Source organism: Barbus barbus (assembly GCF_936440315.1).
Source record: "Barbus barbus genome assembly, chromosome: 1".
Classification (NCBI taxonomy): Eukaryota; Metazoa; Chordata; class Actinopteri; order Cypriniformes; family Cyprinidae; genus Barbus; species Barbus barbus.
In genome coordinates, this window is record NC_136729.1 from 34623439 (window position 1) to 34648698 (window position 25260).

Here is a 25260-nt window from a genome sequence, read left to right on the forward strand (position 1 = left end):
TGTTTTTGATCAAATAATTGCAGTCTTGTTGAGCATCTTCTTTCAAAAGAATAAAAAAAACAACCTTAACCCTACAGTTCTGAACAGCAGTGTATAATTAAATTTAAGACACTTGTAAAACCCTCTTTTAAAAAAAGTAAAAATCCTTGTTATTTGGAATTTTTATAACCACATTTGCATTGGCATAAAAGTCTGTTCCTTTCTTTTCTTCTATCTTTTTGGCTTCTACCGTCTGTTACTAAACAACACAAGCCAGGGCTCTCTAAACGCTAGATACCCAAATGATTATAACTCGTCAAACCAGATACGGTTCTCTTTTATCCCAAACACTGTTGTCAGTATGGCCTCTTGTACTGTTAAAAGAAACCTTTGCTTTTAGCAATCAAAGATCAAAGCATCAATTTAACGAAGACTGAATACAAATTTGAAAAGCAAATCATTCAAAAACTGTTTTTGCTGTATCAAAACCACTGACAACGAAAGAGACAAAAAGACAAACTGATGAATGTTGAAAAGGACTCTGCAGGACTAAAATCCTTTGAAACGGTTCATAATACAAGTCATTTAATGGTTCTATATGATGTTATAGCCAATCAAAGGTTGCTTATTTTCATCCTCACTTATTAAAAGTGTCATCGGAATATAATGGTTTATAACATCTGTATCTTAATTGTGTTTTAGTATTTGCAGAATTGTACAAACTTCACCATTCCCAAAATCTGATCTATTTGGATTTCAACACACTATATAGCAGTCATACACACTTCAGAACACGTCTTACTGGCTAGTGAGGGCTGGAGGGTTATATAAGAGGCCCTACGGCATTGTTATCCACAAGACAGAAAAGTCAACAGATTACATCGCAAGTCTTATGATCAAGCACATTGTTTTTTTATTTTCCCCTGGTTCATGTGACAATTCTGTCCTCTGGTAAAAGCAGAAAGAATGGAATATAAACTGCGTATTCACTGTGAATGTGCACTCAATGTAGTCATAATGTCATATCATTAGAAAATAAGTTCCTGTCAATAACATTTACTCATTAACAGGTTTAAAAGAAATTATTCTGACCAATACATAAAGTTCAACCAACGCATACTCGGTAAAACATTTGGAAATACTCAATGACCTTCAGAAAGAAAAAAAAGAATGATTTCTTGTATAAGGGGGTTACATTCATTTTTCTGAAAAAAAACTAAAAAACATTTGTCTGCATGAGATGAGTGTCATATGGTGCAGTTAAATTAGCAGGGTTCTTTTCATCAGGCCTCTGATAGTTAACCAGGACTAGAGCATCAACTACCATCACTGGCCTGATTCTTCAACACGCTACTGCTTTTAAAATGTGCAACAACAACATAAATATACAAGGATACATCTCATGAATGGATCGTATTTCAAAATCTAAAGAAAAAAATTATATTTTGCATACATGAAGCTACCATTGTACCATAAAGATGCTTTACATTAGGCATTTCCCCTTCAAATTAACTTTACTGTAATGTAAAAATCTCAAGATGTATTGTTTATGTAATTATACATTTAAATATATATATTTTTTTAAACAGTCATCTAAAATACAGAATAAATATGCATTTTATGCAAAATATAATTTCTCTTTTTATTTTTGGTTGAAATATGTTTTCATGAGATTCACCCACAATTCCTGCTGTATATTTATGTGTAAAAATAAAGCGCAAGTCATCCTACAGCTCTATGAGGGTATTGATGATGTATTCACAGTGTAACAACAAGCAAGAAATAGCATATTGATCTGCTGAGATTGTATGAACTTGATTTCACTGTATTAAGCAGTTTGATCATATCATAATATCTCTAAAAGTGCATTAAGCACAGAAGTAACCCCACACCAGGACACAGGCTAATTTGTTTTTCACCACCTCTTTGTATAGAAAATGTATGAAAATAATTATGACTGATTTAGCCCCACCTCCAAACAGTTGCTACAGAAGAAGAGTACTTTCATTATGTTATGGAGCAAAAATAACATTTGACGATAAGAAATGGAGCTTATTTCATTACGATGCTGTATACACAACAGCACTGAGGAGAATCAGTTTGGTCTGAGAATTGAGTTTGTCCATGACCTTCATTTGTTCAAGTGAGTCTCATAAGTGATTCGTTTTTGTTGTGTAAACAAGCAGCAGTTCCTATTATCAAGGCTTCATTTGATTTTTTTCCATTCAAAATAAAAGTACCTACAGACTGTCTGCAGGAAGGCTTCATGAGTGCTATTATTTGGCTGTATTCAAATATAGAGGGTGAGCGAGAGAGTGAGTATGGAAATCTCCCATGTAGTCACCATTAACTAGTGAGCCACCTCACTGTCACTCAGAATCCTCTCCTGCAGTCGCCGCATCCAGAGCGGCCAAGGCCTCTGCCACCATTGAGTCTGTGACGCTCACACAATCCATCTCTTTCTCTCTCTCTTGCTCTCCTCTCTCGATTGAGGACTCTTCCTTTTCTTGGTCCTCTATCATGAGCTTTGTGTCTGCTGAGGAGAAGCTCGTACTGCTGGTGTGCATGTCCACAGACAGCACACTCTCCTCATCGGCCGTGTCCGGAGTACTGTTCAGCCTGCTCTTCCTGTCCTCGTCTTCATCCTCCTGTCCATAAGGATATCCGTCCGATCCCTCTGTCCCATCTGTTATGCCTCCGCCTCCCAGCCCAGAGTCTCGGAATCTATCTTCTCGCTTGCCCGGTTCCGTGCACAACAACGACTCGTTCTGTATGGCCGGATTGGCGCGTAAGGTGGGGGCGGCTTTTATGGGCGTCCCCTCGCCCTCTGGCTGGAGTATGTAAAGACTTGAACCACCCTCCGCTGGGTTCGATCGGATCTGCTCGCCTGGAATGTTAGCATGGAGCCGGTTGATGTGGTTGTTGTCGATGTCGAGTTTGGTCGGGCTGGGATGGGTGCTGTATGCTAGGTTGTGGAAGCCCTGCTTCTTGTGGATGTGGTCTGCCTCCTCTGGGAATCTGTGAGATTGATATAGAGAGCTGCTAGTGGGGTCCTGCTTCCAACCAGGAACTTCTACAGGGACTGAGGGGTCATAGATGTAACTGTAACAGAGAGGCAGATGGGAAGAGGGCTTAATGAAATTAACTTTTCATGGCTTTTTTGGTGGAAATAATCATTATAACCAATTAAGATTCAAATAAAGGTCAAACATCCCAAATAAAGTCAAATAACACTGAAGCAGAACTAGTGGTCGACCAGTACATTGGCCTTGGCGATATTTGCGTCAGCCAGTAATAGCAGAATAGAGCTTGAGTAGATGAGATTTCCTGCTCGGCACGATGGCAACCTCTGTAGTCCCATTTAGCCATTTGTTAGCAAGCACCTTTTTCAAGACACAAAAGCTTTAAAAAAGTAGGGTTTTACTGATATATTTTATGAAGTACACTTCTTTCCAGGTTTTTCTCAGTCATTTGACACATTTCTCCAAATTTAAGTCACCGCTCACAAAACAGTTCACACTTTCTAAATGTCCTAAACAGATTGTCAAATTACAAATTACATGCATCATTTTGTCAAAACACTGTGCACAATATTCTCAAATGTTTTCACAATAGTTCACACAGCCAATCAAAACTTTCATATATTTAGACAATTTCAACTTTACGTATTAGTTTTACACAAATCACAATAAATTTACAATTTTTTCCAAATGCAACAAAACTCTTTTATTATTAAATTCTCAGTTGCACTCGGTGTGTTTTCAATTAGCCCCAAATTAATATTGGCTGAGTGAGTAATACAGACAACAAAGGAAATGCAAATTTCCTAATTGTTTACAAATGTATCTCAATTACAACAATTATAAAAGGGGAAAAGGAAAAAAAGGAAAACATAGGTACAAGAATGAGAAGGGGAAAAGAAGAGAGAGAGGTGGCAGAGTGGGTAGAGGAAGGAGTATAATGAGAGGGAGAGGAACAGAGGTGAGAGGAGAAGAGAACATGGTATAAGAGGAGGAGAAGGAGCAAGAACAGTTGAGGAAGAGGAGAAGAGGGAAGAGTAGAGGGAGATAGGATAGGATTGGAGGGGAATGCTATAGTGGAAGAGAATAAAATGTAAGAAGACATGAACAAAGGAAGAGGACTGCAGGGTGGAAAAGGAGGACGTAAAGGTAGAGGGTACAGGTGTTTTTCATCGAAATCAGAGCCACCCTGACCACGTTACATATCATGGTCTCTGCTTGAAAAAAGCCAGAGTGTTTAGCCAAACATCAACCGATCAACAGAGGGAAAACCAATAAGTAACAATACCATTCTGGTTCTCTGAGTCTGGTCTAGAGTCTTGTCGATTTCCAGTCTAGTCTATTTGTAGTTCTTATTCTTACTTGTCCAAAATTGAAGTTCAAGAACATTCAGGTGGATGAACAAGACTATTTTCAATTTAACAGAACATGTCATTGTTGACATGGTGGTTCAGAACAACACCAACAACACCTCAAATAAATTCAGCAAAGAATAATACAGGAAAATCAACTATTTCATAATATTCACCAATGCAGTCTTCACAATTGAACAATCACAACTGATCATTTTCTAAGAAGAAATTCCATCCAGATGAAGCAAGTGAAGAACTCAGATGGATTGAAGGAGTCGTGATTCCAGTTTGTTCAGGTATGTGCATGCCACACAATTACTGCACTTTTACTGTAAATACAAAGATATGCATTTCATGGGCATTATGTATCCATATACTATTACACTCTGGAAAAACCTATGCCTAGTGCTGTGTCAAAATTCGGCAACAGTTACAGTGTCAAGTTTACAATCAATACCACTACTGTCAAACCACTGCGTTATTGTACCTTCTGTTCTTTTTACTCTGGAGGACTTAGGTGCTGGATAGCAGTGCAACTCATTATGAGCAGCTTTATGTTAATAAGCTGGCTTCAATCTCAACAAAAAAAGGAGAAAAGAATAGAATCAGATTGGCCATCATGCCACAGTCAATGTCTCTGGACAACAAGGAGGCAACATTACAATGTGTGTCGCAATTTCAACCACTTGAGGCCATACAACACTAAAAGGCCTCTACATTTTTTAAACTCCCTCAATGAAATCCTCTTACCACAGTTAAAGCAGGAGCAAATGAAGTAGAATTTTGTAGTTTTTTGGGACAATGTCCAATTTCACCATTCAGCACAGGTGCGAGAGTTGTAGGGGTCATATGACGTTGCTAAAAATAAACATTATTTTGTGTATTTGGTGTGATGCAATGTGTTTATGCGGTTTAAGGTTCAAAAAACACATTATTTTCCACATACTGTACATTATTGTTGCTTCTCTATGCTCCGCCTTTCTGAAACATGTCGATTTTTACAAAGCTCATCGTTCTGAGAAGCGAGGCATGCTCTGATTGGCCAGCTATCTAGTGCGTTGTGTATACCTCAAGCATGAGACAGAAATGTTACGCCTTTTACTGTATTGTGATACCGTGTCCGTGACGGCACAAAAACAATAAAACCCATAATAAACAAGGCATTTGTTGCATCCAGTGGGGACATAATTACTGATTATAATGACTTATACTGTCTTTTTACTCGTCGCATTGCATCACGCTGCGTAAACATTACAATGTCTGCATTTGTGATCGGAGACAGTTCAAAACTCGCGTTTGAACCATCAGTGGCAAATTCTTTGAATAAGAAAACGTACTTACAGGCTGTGAGTCAGAAGCGCCAGACTGTCCTTGCAAAGTTGGAATTGCCCCACTTTATAGAAACAGCCTTTGTGCATAGCTGGCAGGCTACTCCCAGGTTCAGGAAATAGTCCTCCGTAAAATGCGCTGCACAGACTTTAATATTTGGGTTGAACTGTTCTGGAACAGTGTTGTAAATACAACTTAACCACTGATTTCTAGTTGTGTCCTCTTTTGGAAGCCCAAACAAAGTACTTTTGGTTTCACAATGAAACAACAATACTACAGCGAGAATAAAAATCACGCCCTCTTTCTTTGCGTAGACATATGGGGGTGTGTTTGAATGAGCCGTTTTAGGAGGGCGTGGTCGAGTCTTAACTTTGATAAAGAATATCTCTTTGGTTTTGAGACTTTAGTCTTTGCAACTTCAGGGATCTTATTTATGCACAAACAGCTTGTAACACTCCAAAGAGAAAGAAAAACTTGAAATCGCATCATATGACCCGTTTAAATATCATCCACATTTCAGGAAGATGTTTCTTCCACCATTTTCTCCTTCCATGAATCTAGCTGAGGAGTTCTTCTCCTCTTGAAAATGGAAAGTATACTGTATAACCGCAATCCTTACAACCAAGCAAGTCGTCTTCAAGCAATGAAAGAGCCCTAGGGAAATGTTGAGGAGAAGCTTGTCAAGTGTGGATTCGATATTCATGCTGTGTTTTTTCCCACAATGCATGACTTGTGAGAATTTACAGTGCCCTCCAAAAGTATTGGAACAGTAAAGACAAAATTGCTCTGTTGGCTGTGGAGTCAAGACATTTGCAAATATGATTAAAAAATGAATATGAGACAAAACTACAGAATGTCACATTTTATTATTAGCCATTTCAACACATATGTTTTACCAAATAAAAAGAACAGCACTTTTAGAGTTCATCCCACTCATTGATGTGAGCATAAGTATTGGAACAGTTGAACATAAGGCAGATATAAAAGATTAAAAGCTATTATTTAGTTGCAGATCCCATGTGCACAATCACAGCAGTGAGTCTGGGACCCATAGACATCACCAGACTCTTGGTCTCATCTTTTGAAATGCTTTTCCCAGCCTTTAATGCAGTCAATTCCAATTGTTACTTGTTTTGGGGAGTTTCTGCCTTTACTCTCCTCTTCAGCTGGAGAAATTCATGTTCAATCAGATTTAAATCTGGAGATTGACTTGGGAAATCTAAGACTTTCCATTTCTTTGCCCTTATAAATTCCTTGACTGAACTGGCAGGGTGTTTTGGGTCATTGTCCTGATACAATATGAAGCACTTCCCAATTAATCTGGTGGCAATTTCTTGAATATTGGTAGGCCAGATGGTTTTGTACCCTTCCAAATTCATTCTGCTACTGTCATCATACATTAAGTCATCAGTAAAGTTGAGAGAGCCTGTTCCAGAGACAGCCATGCATGCCCATGCCACGACACCACCTCCACCATGCTTTACAGATGAGGCTGTATGCTTGGGATCATTGCAGTTCCCTTTTTTTCTCCACATTTTTGCTTTCCCATCACTTAGATAAAGGTTCATCTTTGTCTCATCGGTCCATAAAAACAGTTCCAAAACACTTCTGGCTCACCTTTGTGCTTTTTCACAAACTCTAATCTTGCCTTTCTATTTTTGGTGCTGGTCAGAGGTTTGCATCTTGCTGTGTAGAATCTGTAATTCTGTGTCAAAGTCTCCTGAGGACAGTAAATTGTCGGAGCATCACCCCAGCTCTCTGGAAGTTGCTGGTGATTTTACAGACATGTCTTTTAGGATTCATTTTCACAGCTTTTATGATTTGTCTGTCATCAACTACTGTTTTTTTTCTCAGCCGATCAGGTTGTTGTTGGTTGCTGGTGTCGCTGGTGGTTTCCAAACTCTTGATTTCTCCATGCCCTTTGTTTTTGCTAGAGCTCTAACTGACTTCCTCTTTTCTTTTAGCATCCAAATTTCTTGCTTTTCTCTCAAAGTCAGCTCCCTCGTCTTCATCCTGGTTTGTGTGTGTCATCATCGAATGCAAGATTCAGAATACAGAAGTAATGGATATAACTGATTCGACACATTCCCTGCTTTTAATATCTGAAGAATTAATGCGACAGGACACAGCTGATCACTTAGAAACGCCTGTGAGGCAACTGTTCCAATACTTATGCTCACATCAGATAGAGGGAAGAAACTCTAAAAGTGCTGAACTTAGCTGATAAAACATCTATGTGTTGAATCACCCAATAATAAAATGTGACATTCTGTAGTTTTGTCTCATATTTATCTTTTAATCATATTTGTAAATGTCTTGACTCCGCAGCCAAACGAGCTTTTGTCTTTACTGTTCCAATACTTTTGGAGGGCACTGAATGTTGTGATGTAGATTAAATTCTATGTAATGTAATTGAGAGACATGATCAAAGTCAATTAATTCAGTGATTTCAGTGCATTTATTATTTATTTGTTACATAATATATCAGTTCATTTTTGTAGGAAACTAAAGACCATTAAAGAACGTCATGATAAACATTTTAATTAATGTCTGTATGTAGAGTTGAATATGGTATCAAATCAAGAGAAAACACTTTTAATTGTGATGTTAGTATCTATTTTTAATGAATGCATTACCAGAATTTTTAAAATGCAGTGCTTTGTTATGTAGTAAAACTGAAATGTTTGGCCAACATAAGAGAGTGTTTACTGTTCTAAGTTAACTGCTTTGAAAGCCGTTACAATCATTCAGAGTAATGTGTCAAATTGATTGAGAAAAAGCTAAGGCTGTTTCCTGCAGCACTCTACTAAACACATCTGAACTAGCTAATAAAGACATTCAGGATCACTAGAAACTTCCAGACAGGTGTGCTGGAGCAGCTTGGAAGGTGGTCCTCCAGAATGGACGACCCTGTATTATATTCATATTGTAAATTTGCTTTCACAAACATTGTTTTCTGACTGTGAAATAATCAGTAATCCACAGTTCTGCCAGTTTCCTTGGTGTTTTCTATACAGCCATTTGTGCAGACGGGCATCATTATTTAAAATATTTACATTATTTTGAATAATTCGAGATTTTCCATGGCAGCCTATTTTTTTCAGTGTGATTGATTTCAGATTCAGTCACCCCTAAATAACATGTAAAAACAAAATGTGGTTGGACTCTTTCTGTCGAAACTCTTCTGTATAATAATTTGCAATAAAATAATAATATTCCAAAGTCGGTAGACAAACAAACCCAATTGTTATCCATTTATCCAACCTTCAATCTTGACCATCATTGCTAATCTTCATATACATAACATATTCATATTTATAACATATTACATATTTATACAAATGTTTATATTTATATTTATTTATACATATTTATATTTGTTTATACATATTTATACATAACATATTTATATATTTATAAATATATCATGTATAAATTCCTTCAGGTTGTCAATTTCATCACAATATACAAAATGCTGTTCCTCTTTTGGGTTCAACTGGAAACTGATATGTGCAGAACATTTGAATGCACTCATAATTTGCATCGCACAGGCAAAGGGCCTCAGTGACGAAAGCACAAGCAGGTATTAAACAGTGAAAGAGGAAAAAGCGTCAAACCAACATAAGAATGAGAGACACGAATCCCAACTTGTGTGTGTGTGTGTGTGTTCCAAGTGAGCCTGGTGTATTTGTGTCAGACACCTCCTGCTGAGATCCTTCTGTTTTTCACTTCCCTTGTCCACCGAAAATCCACATGGAAAGAGAGGCATGTTACTGAGCCAAAATGTCAACCTTAGGTGTTCATGTATTTATCTGTATGTCCTTTGTGCGTCTCCTCTGTCATATTCCAAACATTTATTGTATTTCATTTTAGTTTATTACATGAGACGATTTTCATTATACATTATATTATGCTTCATTATAAATTCTCCATGTTTAAGCACCTCGGTTCAAAATCCATTTCAGTTTAACAGTTTCAGGGTGGATAAAGTGGAATTTTCCACTCTACTTGGCAGGCTAAGAAATTAAACCCTTAGTAAACATTACCCCCATTAAACAACACACAATTTCTAGCAATGCAAGGCATTTTTGCCTGGTAGAAGTTGCAACAGACTAGAATGCTAATGTTTATCAGCAGCAGGATCTGACATAATCTAAGAAAAGCCTGGGAACTCACATTCTTTTCACCCTAAACAGTTGCCCGGATTATATAATATTCCCGGGGGAGGTTTGAAAATGTGTATCTTTTCAGAGAATATTGCCTACAACCCTTTGTACAATGTAAAAAAAAAAGACGTTTTGTGATATTTGAATGTTATATCAAGGGATTCTAATTCTGCTCCTGGAGGGCCACCTTTTTATAGATATTTACCCTGTTTCTTGTGATTGTGAAGACCTTGATTATCTGGTTCAGGTGTGTTTGATTAGGTTTAAGGTAATTGCACACAGAGTTCGAAATTTTCGCGTGCGTTTTTCCGTTGTTTCGTATTCCTCATCCTTTCCTATCAAAATGCATGCAACGGATGCGAAAACGCAGAAAATCGAACCTGATCCGAATTTTTTTATGACGGACGAAAGTTTCGGAGGCAGTGTGCAAACGTGATTGACACAACGTGAGGTTGTATTTATTTTTTAACGCTAGAAAATTTCGGACTCAATGTGCAATGACCTTTACAGCTAAACGTTTTTGGCCCTGAAGGTGCACAAGATTGGACACACTTGCAAAAAGGGGCCTATCTTAATAAACACTTAGATTTATATTTTCCTTATCACCCGTGCATATAAATCGAGTTAAAATGTGTGGGTGTTGTTCAACAGATTTGACACAAAGCCAGTCAGACTACACACTACTAATGCTAAATGCCAAAAGAAAGCATGTATTTGTAGTATGTGCATGAGGCACTTGCAGCTCAAAATAAGCCCAGAAATGTGACATTCTGAGCAATTAACTGGCGGTTTGAGAGTGTGAATATCTGTGTGTATTTACTGTGAAATAAACTCCCTGCATCAAAACAACCCACATAAATGTTAAAGTGAAAGATCCTCAAATAATATGTCATTGACAGAGAAAAGAGCAGTGCTGGTAGACTGAATCACAGTTTCAACCAAAAACAGATCCCAGGTCAGCTTTAAGCCAGAGACACATTGCACAATTTTCGCCTGTCCCAGTCGAAAGACTTGCATTGTGAAACAATTGTGGCGATTTCTGATTCACTACGATTGTTTCATGATGCCAATCTTTCATCTGGGACAGCCGAAAATCGTGCAGTGTGTCTCGGGCTTTAGAGAGACTTCAGTCTGACTGAGCTGTTAAATAACAGCAGTTATGTGAGAAATATCTAGGATCTTCAGGATAGAAATACTTGAGACTAAGAATCTCTACTATTTATATCTTCAGTCTTACCTTTTTATCATCCTACAGCAACTGCAACCCATCTGGACAGTTGTGTAGAAAACCTGTGGAAAGGCAAAACAGGTTTAGTGTTTGGTTGTGTGTATATATATATAAATTGAATAAAGTGAATTAGAGATACCACGTAGACTATTGTGTGGATTGAAATACGCAAGTTACATTTATTAAAAAGGTATGTGAAGAATCGAGAGCTGGGCTGCTGAATCAGTGCTTAGGAGAGTGAACATGATTTCAACAAAGGGCTATTCAGTAACTGTGCTAATTCTTCACCTCAGCTGTTAGAACATGAGGACGTGATCACTGTTATATCTGTGTAAATAGACCTGCTGACCCGGGAACTGAGAATAGCAAAGAATACCATAAACCCTGTATGCCAACAATTGTGAACCACTGCAGACCATCTTTACAAGCGGACCCAGCCAGGTAGATTTCGCTTGTGCACATCAACCAAATGAACCAAAACTTGGGTCGGCTTCAAATCACCTTCAAGAGAACATACTTTTTTTTATTTTCTTTTTTTTACTTCACCCTTCAAAGACACCACACTCAATATCAAATTCTGTTGATATGTTTACACAAACACAGGTATGATCTTTCAGAAGAACTGCGGTATATCAATATCTGCCAGGCCGTAGGGACATTTTATTTGGTTTCATATTGACGTGGCATATGGAGATAGTTAACTTGACATATGATATTGTCAGGTATGTGGTTTCAGGACACAAGGACACGTGTGTTTGTGACATTCTGGATTACTCCTCAGAGTGGTAGGTCAAATAAAATTTTATTAATACAATGCATCCTCATTTGTGACCCTGGACCGCAAAACCAGTCATACGTTTCCATTTTTAAAAAGCTGAATAAATAAGCTTTCCATTGATGTATGATTTGTTATGATAGGACAATATTTGGCCGAGATACAACTATTTGAAAATCTGGAATCTGAGGGTGCAAAAAAATCTAAATACTGAGAAAATTATCTTTAAAGCTGTCCACATGAAGCTCTTAGCAATGCATATTACTAGTCAAAAATTAAGTTTTAATATATTTACGGTAGGAAATAAAAATGGATAAAATTTGACCCATACAATGTATCTTTGGCTATTGCTACAAATATACCCCAGCGACTTAAGACTGGTTTTGTGGTCCAGGGTCACATTTTGTGAAAAGCAACAAAGATGGATTGACCTTTCCATGGCCTGTTGCACCATTTCAGGCTTTGGCATTTCTTGTGCTCTTTTTATGACCAGATAGCCTTGTAAATAATTGATAGCTCAGTCTGGGAAAAGATCCGTCTAATAGGACAAAGACACTCCCAGACTCGCTCTCTTTCTCCTGAGACAGAAAGCAACACGCAAAACAATCACCTCACGTGTCCCAATGTGTGAGAGACCAACAAACAAATAAAGCTAAGAGAGTAATGCAGAACAGACCAGTACAATTACATTTTGAAAATCATTTACATCAGTGTTATTTTGATATTAGTTCATTTAAGTTTTTCTAATTTTATGTGCTTTTGTCATTTTATTAGTTTATGCTTTTAAACATTTCTATTTAGTTTGAATTTATTTTTATTTCCGTTTTAGAAATTTCAGTACTTACTGTAAGCTTGTTTCAGTTAGTTGGCAAGGCAACATTTCTCATTTTTGTTTAGTTATTTTTTATGTAATATTTATGTTTTATTTTATTTAAATTAAGAATGTTTTGTAATACTTTTAATTTTAGTTAACAGCACTAATTTACACAACATTTCCATTTAATTATGTCACAATCAAGGATAAACGCAGTAATCTGAACCAGAATCAGAATCACCTCATTCACTCATGTGCTTGAAAATGGAAAAATTCAAAACAAACTGCACGTAGACTAGACATCAACATGCAACACTCTTCACTGTGAACAGAGTTGTGTTTTGTGTCTATATGATGTCTGTCTGTGAAAAAAATCAAGATTTATTTTCTTATTTGAGTAAAAAAAAAAATATATATATATGATTGAACAGTATATTTGATTGATGTATACAGTCATGGCCACAAATATCGGCACCCTTGATAAATATGATCAAAGGCGGCTGTGAAAATTAATCTGCATTGTTAATCCTTTTGATCTTTTATCTTTAAAAAAATCACAAACATCTAACCTTTCATTGGATAATAATAATTTAAAATGAGGGGAATAAATAAATGAAATAGATGTTTTTCTCAAATACACGTTGGACACAATTATTGGCACCCCTAGGAATTCTTATGAGTAAAATATCCTATATTCCCATTCATATTCACAATTTTGAGCACTCCAGGGTGATTATGAACATGAAATTATCTAGCCATGGCTTCCTGTTTCACAGAAATATAAATAGGAGGTAAAACAAAGCCCAAATTCCCTTAATCATCCATCGCAATGAGAAAAACCAAAGAATTTATTTCTGATAATTGAGCTTCACAAACTCGTGAAGTGGCTTTAAGAAAAGAGCTAGAGCAGTGAAAATTCCCATTTCCACCATCAGGGCAATAATTTCCAATCAACAGAAAATATTACAAAACTGCCTGGAAGAGGATGTGTGTGTCTATATCGTCCTAATGCACGGTGAGGAGTAGAATTTGAGTGACCAAAGACTCTTCAAGGACCACAGAAAGGTCAGAAAACCTTTAAAAAAAATGGTCAAACAGCACCTATATCACCACATGTTGTTTGGGAGGGTTTCAAGAAAATTTCTCCTAGCTCATTCCAAAAACAAACTCCAGCATATTCAGTTATCAGACACGACTGGAACTTAAAATGGGACTGACTTCTATCGTCAGATGAAACTAAAAAATTAGCTTGTTAGCAGCAAACACTCAAGATGGGTTTGGTGAACACAGGGATAAAAAGTACTCCATGTGTACAATGAAATATACTGCTGTATTTTTAATGTTGTGGGCCTATATTTCTGCTGGAGGTCCTGGACATCTTGTTTAGATACATGGCATCATGGATTCTATCAAATACCAACAGATAAAAAATCAATAAGTGACTGACTCTGTTAGAAATCTTATAATGGGCCATGTTTGGATCTTCCAACCGTACAATAATCCAAACACAAACCTCAAAAGCAACACAAAAATGTGTCACTGAGCACAAAACCAAGCTTCTGCTATGGCCATTCCAGTCCTCTGACCTGAACCCTGTAGAAATTGAGTGGGGTGAACTGAAGAGAAGAAGCACCATCGTGGAGCTGTGAATCTGAAGGATCTGGAGAGTTTCTGGATGAAGGAATGGTCTCTGATCTCTTGTCAGGTGTTCTCTAACCTCATCAGGCATTATAGGAGAAAATTTAGAGCTGTTAAACTGGCAAATGATGGTTTCAAAAAGTATTGAATAAAAGGGTGCCGTTAATTGTGGCCAATGTGTATTAGAGGAAAAAAAAAATCATAATGATATTTCCCCCCCGTTTAAATTCTTATTATCTAATGAAAGGTTAGATTTTTGTGATTATTTTTAATAAAAGATCAAAAGGATTAACAATGCAGATTAATTTTCACAGCCTTCTTTGATCATATTTACCAAGGGTGCCTATATTTTTGGCCATGACTGTATGTGACATTAATCCAACTTTAAATGCAATGCAATTATATTTAGTATATTACAAAGCTGCACAAAATTTGGAATAGGTTTATACAAAAACTATCCTAAAACTTCACACTCAGACTTCACAGCTTTCAGGCCATTGTCATGGACACAAGAAACTGGATGGAGTTCTGCTAGGTGATTAGCAGCCAGATGTGGTACGCAGCAGACACCTGTTTGACAGCAGGAGTATGACACAGGCACCTGGCAACCTCTTTGTCAGCTGCTAGAGATGAATGCATTTTACAGCAGTCAACATAGCACACAATCTTCCTGTCCATAAATACAATGACAAATCAGTTTCTTGTGCAGTTAATCTACAACACAATTATTATCAGAATAAAAGGAATCATGTTTACTTCATATAGTAAGAATTTTTTTTTTTACTTTAACAAACCACTACATATTTCCAATCTTGCAGCGGAAATTCTTTAAGTGAGAGAGAGAGCTTTAAAGGCTTTCATTCATCGTCTTGGGAATTTCTAATGATTTGATTCTCTGAAGTCTTCGTTTGATGCATCTTTGATATCAAGAACTCATCCGGGCACTTTCATGCATCCTCTGTACTTGTGTACTTGAGTATTGGAATTGAACCTTGGCAGGTGTGGATAATGTAGCCTGAGATCTTGTCAGAATGCAAGATCACTTAAAGGGTTACTCCAACCCAAAATTAAAATTTTGTCATTAATCACTAACCCCCAAGTTGTTCCAAACACGTAAAAGCTTTGTTAGTGTTCGAAACACAATTTAAGATATTTTTGATGAAAACCGGGAGGCTTGTGACTGTCCCATTGACTGCCAAGTAAATAACACTTCAAGGTCCAGAAAAGTATGAAAAACATTGTCAGAATACTCCATCTGCCATCAGTGGTTCAACCGCAACATTATGAAGCTACGAGAATACTTTTTGTATGTAAAGAAAACAAAAATAACGACTTTATTCAACAATTCGTCTCCTCCACCTCCCCGTATGGCCTTTTTGGAGAGTATCCGCTGAACGCAAACAGTGTATGCTGTTCTGTGTCACCTGCGCCACACGGATACGTCTTCTACGTTTATTTACGCTTTGATTTGAATGAAAACAGCTTATCCATGTGGTGCGGCTGACACAGAACAGTATACGCAGTTTGCATCCAGTAGATACTCTCCAAAATGGCGCTACGGTGATGTGGAAGAGACACAGAAGAGACAAATTGTTGAATAAAGTTGTTATTTTTTTTTTTTTTTTGCGTACAAAAGTGTTCTCCTAGCTTCATAACATTACGGTTGAACCACTGATGGCAGATGGACTATTTTGACGATGTCTTGGCAGTCAAGGGGACAGTCACAAGCCTCCCGGTTTTCATCCAAAATATCTTAAATTGTGTTCCGAACACGAACGAAACTTTTACGGATTTGGAACGACATGGGGGTAAGTGATCAATGACAAAATGTTCATTTTGGGGAGAAGTAACCCTTTAAGAACGCATATTGAGAAACGGCCATTTTGCATGTCTTCTTTGTCTGACGCACCTATTTCAGGTCTTCTGCTGCCTTGTTCACGTGCTATTGGAATTATCGTAAATACAAGTTTCCTAGTTGGAAATTGGACATGAATTGCTTCTCTAGTCATATTTGCAACTGGGAAACTTTAAGATAATTTTGATACCCGAGTTTCCAAGTTGGGCGAGCCATAAACTTTAAATATTGCGGAGGGGAGAAACATAGCAGTAGTAGTTTTATTAGTTTGTCTCACAACATCTACATTGCTTTCTCCTGCCATTACAGTCATGTATATTTACGTATATACAGTATCTCAAAGAAGTAAGTACACCCCTCACATTTTTGTAAATATTTTATTATATTTTTTCATGTGACAACACTGAAGAAATGACACTTTGCTACAATGTAAAGTAGTGAGTGTACAGTTTGTATAACAGTGTAAATTTGCTGTCCCCTCAAAATAACTCAACACAGCCATTAATGTCTAAACCGCTGGCCACAAAAGTGAGTACACCCCTAAGTGTAAATGTCCAAATTGGGCCCAAAGTGTCAATATTTTGTGTGGGCACCATTATTTTCCAGCACTGCCTTAACCCTCTTGGGCATGGAGTTCACCAGAGCTTCACAGGTTGCCACTGGAGTCCTCTTCCACTCCTCCATGACGACATCACGGAGCTGGTGAATGTTAGAGACCTTGCGCTCCTCCACCTTCTGTTTGAGGATGCCTCACAGATGCTCAATAGGGTTTAGGTCTGGAGACAGGCTTGGCCAGTCCATCACCTTTACCCTCAGCTTCTTTAGCAAGGCAGTGGTCGTCTTGGAGGTATGTTTGGGGTCGTTATCATGTTGGAATACTGCGCTGTGGCCCAGTCTCTGCTTCAGTATGTCACAGTACATCTTGGCATTCATGGTTCCCTCAATTAACTGTAGCTCCCCAGTGCCGGCAGCACTCACGCAGCCCCAGACCATGACACTCCCACCACCATGCTTGACTGTAGGCAAGACACACTTGTCTTTGTATTCCTCACCTGGTTGCCGCCACACAGGCTTGACACCATCTGAACCAAATAAGTTTATCTTGGTCTCATCTGACCACAGGACATGGTTCCAGTAATCCATGCCCTTAGTCTGCTTGTCTTCAGCAAACTGTTTGCGGGCTTTCTTGTGCATCATCTTTAGAAGAGGCTTCCTTCTGGGACGACAAGCCATGCAGACCAATTTGATTCAGTGTGCGGCGTATGGTCTGAGCACTGACAGGCTGATCCCCCCACCCCTGTAAGTGGCAGCACTTACAAGTTTGTTGCTGGCACAAACACAACCTCTGGATTTGACGCTGAGCATGTGCACTCAACTTCTTTGGTCGACCATGGCGAGGCCTGTTCTGAGTGGAACCTGTCCTGTTAAACCGCTGTATGGTCTTGGCCACCATGCTGCAGCTCAGTTTCAGGGTCTTGGCAATCTTCTTATAGCCTATGTCATCTTTATGTAGAGCAACAGTTCTTTTTTTCAGATCCTCAGGGAGTTCTTTGCCATGAGGTGCCATGTTGAACTTCCAGTGACCAGTATGAGAGAGTGAGAGCGATAACACCAAATTTAACACACCTGCTCCCCATTCACACCTGAGACCTTGTAACACTAACGAGTAACATGACACCGGGGAGAGAAAATGGCTAATTGGGCCCAATTTGGACATTTTCACTTAGGGGTGTACTAACTTTTGTGGCCAGCGGTTTAGACATTAATGGCTGAGTGTTGAGTTATTTTTAGGGGACAGCAAATTTACACTGTTATACAAGCTGTACACTCACTACTTTACATTGTAGCAAAGTGTTATTTCTTCAGTGTTGTCACATGAAAAGATATAATAAAATATTTACAAAAATGTGAGGGGTGTACTCACTTCTGTGAGAGACTGTAAATAACCATTTGATGAGTAGTATGTATTGAATACAGTGAAAATAGCATATATTTGATCCAAATTTAGGAAGCGTCAGCCAGCTGAAAATCTTGATTTATGGTTACCAAAAAATGGGACGCTACATTTTATTAAAAACCTGTTGGATATTTAATAAATATCTTCCAATATATACCTTTTGGCTTTAATAAAATTTCCCCAAGAAACAGGCAAGAATGAATAGGCTGTCCACCAAATTTCTGTTTTTTTCCGACAACAAAGCACTTGAACACGACAAACTCGTAATTACAACTTCAGAATTGGAAAGTAGGAAGTTTCCAAAAGCATATGCTGGCATCATTAGAGTCTCTACTAATGAACTGATGACCTGAATCAGGTGTGTTTAAATAAGGAGACATGCAAAATGTGCAGGGGGCTACAGGAACATTGAGAACCATTGATTTAGTCTACTTAAATCCTAGAAGTCTGCCATATATCACTAGAAATCTGTGGTTTTCAATTGCAATTAAGGAAACTGTTTTAAATTTTTCATAAGAAAAGAATAAAAAATTTGCTAACACTTTATTTTAGGTTATCCTAACTAGTTGCTTATTATTAGCATGCATATTACTAGAATATTAGCCATTTATCAGTACTAATTAAGCACATATTAATGCCTTATTCTGATCCCTAATCCTACGCAATACCTAAATTTAACAACTACCTTACTAACTATTAATAAGCAGCAAATTTATTGAGGGAAAAGTCATAGTTAATAGTGAATAAGTTTTCCCTATTCTAAAGTATTATCAAAAAATCACCAAAAAATGAATTATAAAGAAATAATTCACTGCTGGCAACTTGGCTGAAAATCTAAAATTTAGAAAATTCTAAACATTTTTTGAAATCGTAGCTACATGACAGGAGAAAACAGAAAAACGGCTTCAGAGTTCCTTTTTGCCAAAAACTTCAACACCCATAATGCACTTCTGATTTGTCATTGCCCTTCTGTCAATCCAACGGTCCATGGGTGGGAATACAAAAATGCATGATCTGTAATTTTTATAAAAAACTGGAACTGTAAAGCGTTTGCAGGATGACACAAAAAGGTGTATTTTGCACAATCCGGTAGACTTCTACTGACAAATAAACAGATACATCTGGGTGCAGGCAAAATGGAGAAAGAGAATACATTGTTCATTTACTGTACTACAGACATCTGAAACAATACAAAGCTGGTTCATGCCAAACTAATTCTTTAAATCCATCAAGAATTCCATTCCTAGTCATGCTCTTAATGAAACACATTATAGTTTTTTTACTGAACAGTCTCAACAAAGATGACCAGAAGATCAACAGATTGCAAGAGAATTTTATACAAAGTTAAGATGAATGGCATATCCAGGATTCTATATCCAAAGAATTGAAATGTTTTCAATTTGGAGAAAGGTGATTCCTGGAGATTGTGGGCTGAAACCGAGGCAGATTGAAATCTCAGCTAGCCTATATGCCATTGGCAGACATTCCGCCATTGGAATAAATTGGAGAAGGGAATTTGTCATCACTGTAGAATATGTGCCCTCCAGCTCAGCTTTCTGGCCTGCGCTTTGAAAGTGACAAATGCTTAATCTGCTGCAACAAAATGAGGGGGCTTTTCCATTCCTCAGCCCTTAACCTACTCAAGACACACATACACACACAAACAGGTAGGCATCCACACACACTGCGATAGCATTAAATCACAGACTTACATATTTAAGCTCAAAGGCAGACACACAGTATTACTGATCGTTACACACACACACACACACACACACACACTTTTTAGAAGGTGCTTTTCTCTGAGCATTACTCAAATGTTTAAATCCCTTCAACTGGTTCAGCTGTGGTGTGTGTGCCAACACAAACCTACACACAAGCACTGGCCTTCCACATCCAAGATAAACAAACGCACAAGCCACTAACGGTTCATTTCCTTTCAATTTGTTGAGAACAACGTGAAGCAAACAGCCAGATAGACCAGTGTCAAGAGATAATTAGAGCTATCAATGACCAGCTGATTTCACTTACACACTGCTCTGACACACTGAAATCTTCTCACAGACACCTGTAAGATGCTGCCGCTGCCCTGATTTTTTTATTAGCGCTTGATAGAAACCAGCATATAATTAGATGTTTAACCTTTTCACAATCTAATTTAACTTGTCTACTGAAAATGTGTACATAGACTCATCACTCAAGAATTCTCAAATTTTTGTCAATTTGTCTAAAAGTCAAACAGAATTAGATTTTGTTTAATGGTATTCTGTGGTGGAAATCATTATTGGAATAAAATGACCAAATCCTTTGTCTTTCTAAGGCTAATTTCATTGCTAGCATTTTATAAATCCTACATAAACATAATGAAATAACAGTTCCATATTTGTTTGCATAATTTGACAGCTTGATTGGAAATTATGCATGACTGATTTTTTTTTTTTTTAATCACGTTTTATATTTCACTGACACTGTAGACTCCTTGATAATCAAGTACACTTTTTAACACTTTTTAAAAACTTTTGACAAAGCATTATTGGGGTAAAATGGTCGATACTGATGGAAATTACAGTCAGGAGACAATGTATAAAAAATGGAAACACTTTATATTAAGGAGCAATTTTACCTATTAAATACATGTATATTACTAGCATATAGTACTTACAGATTAATGCTTTATTCTGCATGATCATATTTTATTATTGTAACACTTTAATTTAGTGAACAATTCTCACTATTACCTAGTTGCTAATTAGCATGCCTATTATTAACATATTGGCTGTCTATTAAAGCACATTCTGCATGACCATATGCTACATCCCTGCCCAGTGCCCAATTCCTAAACTACCTTACTAACTATTAACAAACAGCAAATTAAGAGTCTACAGAGGCAAAAGTCGTAGTTAATGGTTCGAGAATCTGACCTTAAAATAAAGTGTGACCCTTATTACCTAAACTTAACAACTACCTTACTAACTACTAATAAGCAGCAAATTAGGAGTTTGAGGCAAAAGTTGTAATGTGACCAAAAAATATAAATCTTTTTGATACAATAATTTCACTTGTTTTATGAAAATAATTTCTATTTTTAAATATATCCACACATTACATATATCCACACTTTAGCTATTTCCTGTGTGTATTTAATGTAAAGATTCATAATTATAATTTAAAGAATATATATCTAATTATGTAATGCAAAGAATATATATATATATATATATATATATATATATATATATATATATATATATATATATATATACATATATATATATATATATATATATATATATATACAGTGGTGTGAAAAAGTGTTGGCCCCATTCCTGATTTTTTGTCACACTTTAATGTTTCAAATCATCAAACAAATTTAAATATTAATCAAAGATAACACAAGTAAACACAACATGCAGTTTTTAAATGAAGGGTTTTTTTTATGAAGGGAAAACAAAATCCAAACCCACATGGCCCTGTGTGAAAAAGTGTTTATTTGTGTTATCTTTGATTAATATTTAAATTAGTTTGATAACATTAAATTAAATGTTAATTAAACATTAAAGTGTGACAAACATGCAAAAAAAAAAAATAGGGGGAAAAAATCAGGATTGTCAGGAGTGAAAAACACTTTTTCACACCACTGTATATAATTTTTATTTTTACATTGTATAATTATACATAGATCTTTACATTAAATACACACAGCAAATAGCTAAATTGTGGATATATTTAATGTACCAGTACAGGAAGCTGATCTCTGTTGTGGCAGCAACTCAGTTATGTTTAATTGTCGAAAATCCTGGTTTGTGTTATGAGTCAAAACAATACACAGCTCTCTATATCCAAAGACAGGAAAGAGATTAACTTACTTCCACAAATCAAAGGCACACACAGTTGTGGGTCATTTAGAAGGAATTGAATGTAGATATACCCCTCTGGGGAAATGGCTTACTCTTAAACACTATTTTTTACCTTAATAATAGTGTCAATGTTTCACAAAGTGCATAGAGTAATACACAAATAGAGAGAAATAGAAAGAGAGAGAGAGAGATCAAGTGAGAGAAAGAGAGAGATGGTAAAGGATATTAGGTTATCTACCAGTATACTGCGCATGTGTGTGTTTGAGTCTCTCTTTGTGTGTGTGTGTGTGTGTGTGTGTGTCTGAGTATTGGATGATGTGTAGGTCTTGTACAGGTGGAGGGTTACTACATAGAGGGATCAGATTCATGAAGGTGTGGTTTAAACAAGTGGGAAAACTGGTTTAGCATTTCACTTGCTCTCTGCATGCGTTATGCTCCTCTTCATTTTTATTTATGCCATATGGAAACAGCCAGATGGCATGAAATTGACAAGGGTCATTAACATGAAGAAACATGAAAAATCCATCACAACGCTGGAAAATTAAAAGTGTGATCTGAGTTAATATTTCCCTGTCTTTATCTTTATTTAGCTTTGAAAAAAAAAAAAGCTGAGTATCTAATGACAAACTCCATTTCTCCATATCATACCAGGTAAACATCATGTCTGTGTAAATACAAATGCATTCAAAGCTCCTTTTAAATACGGCTTGAAATGTGGCCAAATATGGGCGTGTTGCCCTGGACACTGTTGCCATGGCCTCATTACCAGAAGACCAGTGCATACAGAATCTGCTCTCTTGAGAATGCCCATATCATCACTTAATGCAGCGCTAAATATACAAAACAAGGATCCACCTTACATCCTGTGTGAGGCACCCAAACACTCAAGACTCACTGCCAGTTATTATTCAGCTGCAGTTTATGATGTTGGCTCTTATGCGTTTGTTTATAAAAACTGTGAGTCACACTGACAAAAGAGAGTCATTTTTTTGTGGTGTATTCAGTAGTTTGCAATGCTTTCTTGAACACAAATGGCTATTGTCTTATAAATAAATACCTGATGAAAAATATCTGATAATCACAATCATGTGCATCAATCTAGTTAACTACCAAGCACTGTAAGAAGATAAACTGTGTAGTCGTTACCTTAAGGAGTAATTTCTACCTTATCTGAACCTTGAAAATTACATTTGTTGTTGGAGATAGGTTGATGCATAATAAATAATATTTCAGATTTGAATTAAACAAATTAATGTATATATTACAACATGAAGCATTTTCTACAGTGAGAGAACAATATAGATAATTTCTTTCACACAGTAAGTTTTTGGGATTGTATTAAAAAAGAGGTTATAGTTAGGCCGTAATAAAATACATTACATTCTGAGCATGTTTTTGATTGCTTGCACACTTCAAACCTGAAATTTCATATTCATCCATTTCATCCATCCATCCACTTTATGTGCACCAAGAAATGAGAACAGACTGTAATTCACAAAGTTTGAAATAGTAAATGAGCTACTACATAGTTAAACAGATATATATATATATATATATATATATATATGTGTATATATGTATATACAGTCAGGTCCATAAATATTGGGACATCGACACAATTCTAACATGTTTGGCTCTATACACCACCACAATGGATTTCAAATGAAACAAACAAGATGTGCTTTAACTGCAGACTCTCAGCTGTAATTTGAGGGTATTTACATCCAAATCAGGTGAACGGTGTAGGAATTACAACAGTTTGCATTTGTGCCTCCCACTTGTTAAGGGACCAAAAGTAATGGGACAGAATAATAATCATGAATCAAACTTTCACTTTTTAATACTTGGTTGCAAATCCTTTGCAGTCAATTACAGCCTGAAGTCTGGAATGCATAGACATCACCAGACGCTGGGTTTCATCCCTGGTGATGCTCTGCCAGGCCTCTATTGCAACCGTCTTCAGTTCCTGCTTGTTCTTGGGGCATTTTCCCTTCAGTTTTGTCTTCAGCAAGTGAAATGCATGCTCAATCGGATTCAGGTCAGGTGATTGACTTGGCCATTGCATAACAGTCCACTTCTTTCCCTTCAAAAACTCTTTGGTTGCTTTTGCAGTATGCTTTGGGTCATTGTCCATCTGGACTGTGAAGCGCCGTCCAGTGAGATCTGAAGCATTTGGCTGAATATGAGCAGATAATATTGCCCGAAACACTTCAGAATTCATCCTGCTGCTTTTATCAGCAGTCACATCATCAATAAATACAAGAGAACCAGTTCCACGGGCAGCCATACATGCCCACGCCATGACACTACCACCACCATGCTTCACTGATGAGGTGGTATGCTTAGGATCATGAGCAGTTCCTTTCCTTCTCTATTCTCTTCCCATCACTCTGGTACAAGTTGATCTTGGTCTCATCTGTCCATAGGATGTTGTTCCAGAACTGTGAAGGCTTTTTTAGATGTCGTTTGGCAAATTCTAATCTGGCCTTCCTGTTTTTGAGGCTCACCAATGGTTTACATCTTGTGGCGAACCCTCTGTATTCACTGTTGCTGAGCTCACCGGTGCGTTGCTTCTTTTTAAGAATGTTCCAAACAGTTGTTTTGGCCATGCCTGATGTTTTTGCTATCTCTCTGATGGGTTTGTTTTGTTTTTTCAGCCTAATGATGGCTTGCTTCACTGATAGTGACAGCTCTTTGGATCTCATCTTGACAGTTGACAGCAACAGATTCCAAATGCAAATAGCACACTTGAAATTAACTCTGGACCTTTTATATGCTCATTGTAATTGGGATAATGAGGGAATAACACACACCTGGCCATGGAACAGCTGAGAAGCCAATTGTCCCATTACTTTTGGTCCCTTAACAAGTGGGAGGCACATATGCAAACTGTTGTAATTCCTACACAGTTCACCTGATTTGGAAATACCCTCAAATTAAAGCTGACAGTCTGCAGTTAAAGCACATCTTGTTCGTTTCATTTGAAATCCATTGTGGTGGTGTATAGAGCCAAAAATGTTAGAATTGTGTCGATGTCCCAATAGTTATGGACCTGACTGTATATACAGTGGGGAAAATTGTTTTATTTGATCCCCTGCTGATTGTGTACGTTTGCCCACTGACAAAGAAATGACCAGTCTATAATTGTAATGGTAGGTTTATTTGAACAGTGAGAGACAGAATAACAAAAAATCCAGAAAAACGCATTTAAAAAAGTTAGAAATTGATTTTCATTTTAATGAGTCAAATAAGTATTTGATCCCCTATCAATCAGCAAGATTTCTGGCTCC

The 25260-nt window shown here is 37.1% G+C and overlaps 1 protein-coding gene across 1 annotated transcript in view; it reads right to left on the reverse strand.

The window, feature by feature from the left end:
* Window positions 1-871: 871 nt before the first annotated feature.
* The window catches only part of LOC306870624 (uncharacterized protein), a 29933-nt gene continuing 5544 nt past the window's right edge, over window positions 872-25260 (reverse strand). The window contains exons 2-3 of the mRNA XM_079418010.1: window positions 11084-11136; window positions 872-3081 (exon numbers count right to left, since the gene is read on the reverse strand). Of these exons, the coding sequence (XP_079274136.1) occupies window positions 2349-3081; window positions 11084-11115 (765 nt within the window). The 5' untranslated portion in view covers window positions 11116-11136 and the 3' untranslated portion in view covers window positions 872-2348. The remainder of the gene's footprint in view (window positions 3082-11083; window positions 11137-25260) is intronic.